This window comes from Carlito syrichta, unplaced genomic scaffold, assembly GCF_000164805.1.
Source record: "Carlito syrichta isolate Samal-C Ts95f unplaced genomic scaffold, Tarsius_syrichta-2.0.1 Scaffold135806, whole genome shotgun sequence".
Classification (NCBI taxonomy): domain Eukaryota; kingdom Metazoa; phylum Chordata; class Mammalia; order Primates; family Tarsiidae; genus Carlito; species Carlito syrichta.
Window position 1 is genome coordinate 15,863 of NW_007079902.1, and position 7,935 is coordinate 23,797.

Genomic DNA, 7,935 nt, shown 5'->3' on the forward strand with positions numbered 1-7,935 from the left:
GCTGCCCAGGCGGGTCTCGAACCCGCGGGCTCAGGCCATCCACTCACCTCAGTCTCCCAATGGCGCGGGATGACAGGCTGAGCCACCGAGCCTGGCTGAAAAGCAACTTCTATATCTAGAAATACCTTTGGAAGATTGTAGACATGACGCTGGTGGATCAGCTCGTAATGGGGAGGGTTGATAGCACTCTGATAAATGCAAAACACATTCTCATTTGTAACATCTGTAAAGGAAAGATGCTACATTAAAAAACAAGTCACTGGAGATATAGCATGTGAGAATCGACACATTCTTTTAGGAGAGGTTTATACCTGGCTTATTTGGAGTCTGGACAAAGTGCTGCGAAGTGAAGGTTTTTCCGTCAGGGTACTTGGGATGTGGAGGTAATCTGGAGTCCAGGTAGGTGCAGAACACATGCATGACAATCTGGAGATGAGGAAATACGTTTCAAAGTCAGCATCAGATCTGTCATAGATGGAGCCCTTTAGAAACAACGGTGTTGTTGGCTGGGCATAGTGGCTCATGCCTGTAATCCCAGTACTTTGGGAGGCCAAGGCAAGATGACTGCCTAAGCTCAGGGGTTTGAGACCAGCCTGAGCAACATGGTGATACCTTGTCTCAACAATAAATCAAAAAATTAGCCAGGCATGTGGCACATGCCTGTGGTTCTAGCTACTTGGAAAGTTCAGGCAGAAGGATCACCTGAGCCCAGCAGGTAGAGGATGCAGTGGCTGTGACTGTGCCACTGCACTCTAGCCTGGGCAACAAAGTGAGACTCCAACTCAAAAAAAAGAAATAATGGTGTTTATCATGACTCCAATTTAAACACTTTTCCCTAAAGAGAGAACTAGCAAAAATCCTTTCAAGTGGTTTTATTTATTTATTTATTTACATTAAGTTGGAATCTCACTGTATCGCCCAGGCTGGAGGGTAGTGGCACACTCATGACCACCCCAGCATCAACCTGCTATGCTCAGGCAATCCTTCCACCTCAGTCTTCCAAGTAGCTGGGACTACAGGTGTGCGCTACCACACCCAGCTAATTCTTTTTTTTTTTTTAATTGTAGAGATGAGGTCTAGCCAAGTTGCCTGGGCTGATCTTGAACCTGGGCTCAGGCAATTCACTCGCCTCGACCTCCCAAAGTGCTGGGATTATAGGCTGAGCCACCAAGCCTGGCCTCCAGTAGTTACATTTGAAAGATAAAATCGGCCGAGCACAGTGATTCAAGTCTATAATCCCAGCACTTTGGGAGGCCCAGGTGAGAGGATTGTCTGAGCTTGTGGGATCGAGATTAGCCCAGGCAACATGCTGAGGCCTCATCTCTACAATACAGAAAAAAATCAGCCAGGCGTGGTAGTGCGCCCTGGTAGTTCCGGCTACTTGGAAGGTTGAGGCAGAAGGATTGCCTAAGCCCAGCAGGTTGAGGCTGCGGTGGCTGGGAGTTTGCCACTGCACTCCAGCCTGGGCCACAGAGTGAGACTCCAACTCAAACAAAATAAAAGATAAAATCTATAGAACAAAAGATAACACATAATTCATGTAGCATACCTATTCGTTTAATCAAAAGCATTGTTTCCTATAAGAATCAGGAATTCGCTTATAGGACCTTTTTCTCTCTTAAATCATAAAGGAATTCAGGGAAGGCCGAGGTGAGAGCAGTGTCTAAGCCCACGGTTTTGAGACCGGCCTGGGCAACTTGATGAGACCTCATCTCTTTAATAAATCAAAAAATTAGCCAGGCAAGGTGGCACGTGCCTGTAGTTCCAGCTACTTGGAAGGCTGAGGCGGAAGGATCACCTGAGCCCAGCAGGCCAAGGCTGTAGTGGCCGTGAACGTGCCACAGCACTCCAGCCTGGTGACAGAAAAAAAAGAAATTTGCATCATATTATTTGCCACATTATTTTATGATAGAAAAGCAAATAAAAATCCTCTCCGAGTTTCTCAAACATTTAGGTCCAATATAGAAGAACAGTTAAATAACGTGCAAAAATATAAAAGTATTTAAACATTCCAAAAATGATAAAAAGTAGAATACATAATTCTACATACAGAATAATTTTGGCCATGATAAAAACATCAAAAAACAGTATGAGCTGGGCTCAGTGGCTCAGCCTGTAATCCCACGCCTTTGGGAGGCTGAGGTGAGTGGATTGCCTGAGCCCGCGGGTTCAAAACCCGCCTGGGCAGGCGAGACCTCATCTCTACAATAAATCAAAATATTAGCCGGGTGTGGTGGCGCGCGCCTGTAATTCCGGCTACTTGGAAGGCTAAAGCGGAAGGATCGCTGGAGCCCAGAAGGTGGAGGCTGCGGTGGCTGGGAGCGGCCACTGCACTCCAGTCTGGGCGACCGAGTGAGACTCCAACTCAAAAAAAAAACAAAACAAAACAGTATGGAGGAAAAAAACCCCACCAACATATTAACAGTGTTGGGTGAAGATGCTAGAACTATCATAATTTCTTATTTCTGTCTTATATTCTAAATGTAAAAATACTTTTTATAATGGAGAAATAGAAGCACAGAAGTCCAATAACAAAAACATTTAGCTGAAAACCCAAATAAGCCCAGAGACTGACAGCAGAATCCGTGGGCAGGTCCGTGTCCCACTTCCGTCCTTTGAAGTCTCCGCCTCTGTTCCATCGAAATGAGCTCATACAGCCTCCCTGAGAAAGTTCTGTGGCAAAAAGACGAAATTTTTAAAAGCTAAGAATAAGCAAGAGAGAAGGAAGGGCTTAGGGACTACAATAAGGGAAGCAGATCATCTTAAAAACTTGATTGCAACACCCAAACCCAATGAAATACAGGACACAGAAAGAGCAAGTTTAACAACCTGGCAAGTTTGAACCCAGTCAGCATATTCAGTGGTATTATAACATCATTATTAACTTTTAAAGTGTGATAACTATATTGTGGCCATGTGGGAGAACATTATTTTTAGGAAAATGCATGCTGAAAAGTAATGATGCCTGTAATGTACTTTCAAATAGGAAAAAAAAAGTGTGTGTGTGTGTGTGTGTGTGTGTGTGTGTGTGTAAAGAAACAGAACCTCATAGCTACTTTGCAGATTGAGGCAGGAGGATCACTTGAGGCCAGGAGTTCAAGATCAGCCTGGGTTGAAAAAAAAATTTTAAAAAAGAGCCATGTATTTTAGAGATGCACATGGGAATACTTACAGATGAACTGGCAATGAATTCATTGGATTACCAGTTAGACACGGTGGCTCACGCCTGTAATCCCAAAACTTTGGGAGGCTGAGGTGGAAGGATTCCTTGAGCCCAGGCATTTGACACCAGCCTGGGTAACACAGTGAGACCTCTCCTCTACAAAAAATTAAAAAACCAGCTAGGCATGATGATGCATGCCTGTAGTCGCAGCTACTTGGGAGGCAGAGGCAGAAGGATCCCCTGAGCCCAAGAAGTTGAGGCTGTGATGAGCTGTGATCACGCCACTGTACTTCAGCCTCAGTGACAGGGGAAGACCCTGATTAAAAAAAAAAACAGTCATAGAAAATGCTTAATCCTGAAATTCAATCCAAACCTAGGAAAAAAGGGGAACACTGTAACATTCCAAATTAAGGTTCATTGTAAACTTCCATGCTATTGCTAAAGCTTGTTTTAGTGATGAGAACATTTTTTAAAGTTATCCAAATTTTTAGAAATTCTAACTTTATGAACTGGTCCCGAGTAAGGGTGTGAAGGGGTGTCAGCAGGCTACATTTCCTGACTCTCAAGTTGGTTTCCTCAGGGGACCAGCTCTCTCCCAAATAATGACAATACAATAGAAAATAAGGAAGCAGGCCAGGCTCAGTGGCTCAGCCTGTAATCCCAGCACTTTAGGAGGCTGAGGTGAGTGGATTGCTTGAGCCCGCAGGATCGAGACCAGGCCGGGTAACTTGGCAAGACCTTGTCTCTACAATAAATTTAAAAAATTAGCCAGGCATGGTATTTCTGACTACTTGAGGCAGAAGGATTGCCGGAGCCCAGCTGGTTGACGCTGGAGTGACCAGGAGTGTGCCTCTGCACTCTAGCCTGAGTCACAGAGTGAGACTCCAACTCAAAAAAAAAAAAGTAATCAGTCAGATGTGGTGGCATGTGCCTGCAGTCCCAGCTACATGGGAGGCTGAGGCAGGAGAATCATCTGAGCCCAGCAGGTCGAGGCTGTGGTGGCTGTGAGCATGCCACTGTACTCCAGGCTTGGGCAACAGAGGGAGACTCCAACTCAAATACACAAAAAAACAAAAGAAAACACAAGAAAAGGAAGCATTAAATAAAAACTACAAACATTCTGAGAAATCAGGATCAGAATCAGCATGCTGAAATTATGAAGACTATCCCTGTGGTCTCCATTCTTGGTAGTTGAGCCCATTTAGCTTATAGTTTCCCATAAAAAATAAAACGTTAATTAACATATTCAAAGCTAGGCCAGGCACGGCAGCTCACGCCTATAATCACAGCACTTTGGGAGGCCAAGGTGAGAGGACTGCCTGAGCCCACAGGTTCAAGATCAGCCTGGGCAACATGGGGAGACCTCATCTCTACAATAAATTAAAAAAAAAAAGTTAGCTGGGCATGGTGGCATGTGCCTGTAGTTCCACCTACTTGGAAGGCTGAGGCAGAAGGATCACCTGAGCCCAGCAGGTCAAGGCTGTGGTGGCCATGAGCATGCCACTGCACTTCAGCCTGGGTGACACAGTGACACGCCAAAAAAAAAAATAAAAAAATTAGCATATTCAAAGCTATGTTATTTTAATTAAGTCATAATTTAATACATATATTTATAAAATATAGAGAGTCACACTTTTAAATGAAACTTTTTTCCTTGTTAACCTTTATTTATAAAATCCCAATGCAATTAAGAAAACACTCCTATTTTTTTCTCTTCAAATCAATAGCTACCTTTGATCCTTTCAAACAAGTATTCCTGGTTTGGCGTAAGGTCTAGATACTGAACAATTGTATTCAGAGTCGGAATGAGAGGAGCTTTGACCAGGGCGGCTTGCTTCAAACTGGTGATACTGGCCTCTGTCAGAAACAAAACAAAGAGAACCAATCATCCTTCTGTGGGTTTCCAAGAGCACCAAAAGCGCTCTTCTGTGTGGGTTCACAAAGCTGCTCCTCATGGCCTCAGCCTTCACTAAACCAGCAATGCTGCCCAACCACCGCCCTCCAAGCCCCTAGGCATCAGCACACCACCTTCCTGGGTGTTCTCTCTTCTCAACCCTGGCCACTGCCTGGTGCGCTCTCTCTACTGTGTTCACTGTGTCCCCGCTACTAGAATGAGAGCTGAATGAGGTAGAAGTCTGGTCATTCTGCTCACTGAGGCATCCCCGCAGGGCTGCTTAGGAGACCCCTTTGGGGAGCAGTACTTGACACAAGTGGGGAGTTCCTCTGGCCACAATTGGGGACACTGGGTTAGTCTCCTCTCCCTCTGGCATCTGGTTCCAGCGTCCTTGTCCCTCAAGTTCATGCACCTGAGACCCCAGCGCCACCTGCAAACGCTTTCTGTTATGGCATCACCACCGCGGTCACCTGTTCTGCATCCCATGGAAGAGCCCAAGGTTGCAGCATTTATAAAGGAAAGAGGTTAGCTTGGCTCTCGGCTCTTCACAGCACCAGCACCTGCTGAGTTCTGGGGAGGCTCAGGAAGCTGTGGCTCGTGGGGAAGGCAAGAGGGCCGGCATATCACATGGCCAAGGTGGTAGCAAGAAGAGGGGAGCGGGCTCGTAAGCAGCCAGCTCCCCTGGGAACGAGCAGAGAGAGAACAGCACTGAGCCTTGGCAAGGGACCCGTCCCCACGGCCGGGTTCCCTCCCACGCTGGGGATCACATCTCACCATGAGATTTGGACAGGACAAATATCCAAACCACATCACAACTGTCATACAATGGCAAGTGCTTGTGGATCTAAACAAATGAACCAAAGAAAAGGTAGTCAAAGGAGAGCGCCCAAGACAAAAACGGGCCGCCTGTCTGGGGCACTCGCCCCACCGGTGGGGCCTGAGGACTGGAAGCTGCTCCGGGTGAGGCAGTGTGTGATGGGCATGACCGCGACGGCCAGGACACGGCCGTGCCGACCACACCTCATCAACACCGCACGCTTAGGGCACACAACATGCATTTTTACCGATTTTCTTTCTTGGATAATAGCTTAACCCAAGTAATTCGATTTAAAAACGAGCAAAGGATCTGAACAGACATTCTCCTCAGAAGATACACAGAGGGCCGATGTACACAAGATGTCTGACATCAGCAGCCACAATAGAAATGCACGTCAAAACCACATGAGGCACACCTCACACCTCCTCACACACCAAGTGCCTGCGAGGATGTGGGAACTGCAACCCTCCTAGGCTGGGGGTGGGGGACCATAAGATGGGGCAGCTGCTTCAGAAAAGGTCAAGCACAGAGCTGCTGAAGGCTTGGCTATCTGAGTGTAAGCCCAAGAGAAATGAAAACAGGTGCCTGCACCAACACTTGCACAAGACTGCTCACAGCAGCATCATTCGCAGTCACCAAAGTGGAGACAACCCAAATGCCAAACAAACGGTGAATGGAGAAGCCAAATGGTGGATCTATTTGGGGAATTATTCAGCAATAAAAAAAATGCTGGGCATGGTGGCTCATGCCTGTAATCCCACCACTTGGGAGGCCGAGGTGAGAGGACTGCCTGAGCCCAGGGGCTCGAGACCAGCCTGGGCAACTTGGCAAGACCTAATCTCTACAATAAATCCAAAAAGTTAGCTGGGTGTGGTGGCACACACCGAAGCTGCAGTGGCCATGAGCGTGCCACTGAACTCCAGCCTGGGCGACAGAGTGAGACTCCGACTCAAAAACAAAACAAAACAAAACAAAACTGATAAATGCTACAACATGAACGAACCTTGACAATTTATCTAGTGAAATAAGTCAGTCACAAAGGACCACATATCATGTGATTTCACTTATACAAAATCTATCCAGAATTGGCCTAACTACAGAGAGAGGAGACTATGCTTGCACGGGCCGGGGCATGTAGCATGGGTGATGAAACGTTCTACAGTCGACAGTGGTGACAGCCACACCCCCAAGCCTCAGTCGGTGCTCTTAAGCAGGTGAATTACATCTCAATAAAGCTGCTACATTAAAAAACCTCTATTACAGATATTTTGGTTTTTTTCTTTACCTCAAGATAACAAAAGATGCTGTCAAACAGTCTGTACAAGAGCCCTACCGCCTGCAGACTGGCCACCTGCAAGAGCCATGGCATCCTCCCTCCTCCACTCACCTCCGATCTGCAGCTCAGGACAGCCCATCCGCCTCATCTGCGTGCTGACCGACTCCGTCTCTTGTACCAGTGGCACCAATATTGTCTCATTGATCCACTAGGAAAACATGAGGTAGAGACTGCATGATTAATTCCAAAATCTCTCTCAAATACTTTTTTTTTTTTTTGCAAGCGACGAATTTTTTTTACTGCCCTGTCCTTGACTACTGGAAGAGCCATAAATTGAAAAAGAATGGAAGCAGCAGCTGCCTGAGGTCGAGGGAGTTAAGCAAATGTCGCTGGAATATAAGTTAGCTGCGTTATATCCTTACATCACAGTTGGGTTTTTTCTGAAGGGAATAGAAAACTTTTGAGCCCAGCACTGAATTCCCACCCTGTGATGGGCATGGGACCCGCTCCCTGGGTCTTGGGGCCCTGAGTCCTTCTGACCAAGGTCCTGCCCAGGGACGGTGAAGCCTGGAGATGGTCTCCTGAGTCGGGCCACCCAGAAATGCAGGACAAAGCAGGGGTCAACTCCATCAAAGGCTGAACATCACTTGAGCAGGAGCCAACAAGAACCATCAGGGAAGGTTGGAAAGAGCTTTGAAGAGAGTTCAAGACGGTATGAAACAGAATTAAAATTTTTTTTTTTTGAGTTGGAGTCTCACTCTGTCACCCAGACTGGAGTGCAATGG

The 7,935-nt window shown here is 46.6% G+C and overlaps 1 protein-coding gene across 2 annotated transcripts in view; it reads right to left on the reverse strand.

Moving 5' to 3' along the window:
• TMEM209 (transmembrane protein 209) overlaps positions 1-7,935 on the reverse strand; it is a 36,207-nt gene that overhangs the window by 7,305 nt on the left and 20,967 nt on the right. The window contains exons 8-12 of one of the 2 annotated variants that reach the window (XM_008049589.2): positions 7,262-7,358; positions 4,895-5,020; positions 2,576-2,673; positions 312-426; positions 126-223 (exon numbers count right to left, since the gene is read on the reverse strand). In XM_008049589.2, the coding sequence (XP_008047780.1) occupies positions 126-223; positions 312-426; positions 2,576-2,673; positions 4,895-5,020; positions 7,262-7,358 (534 nt within the window). The remainder of the gene's footprint in view (positions 1-125; positions 224-311; positions 427-2,575; positions 2,674-4,894; positions 5,021-7,261; positions 7,359-7,935) is intronic. The other variant, XM_008049590.2, reaches the window with a different exon arrangement.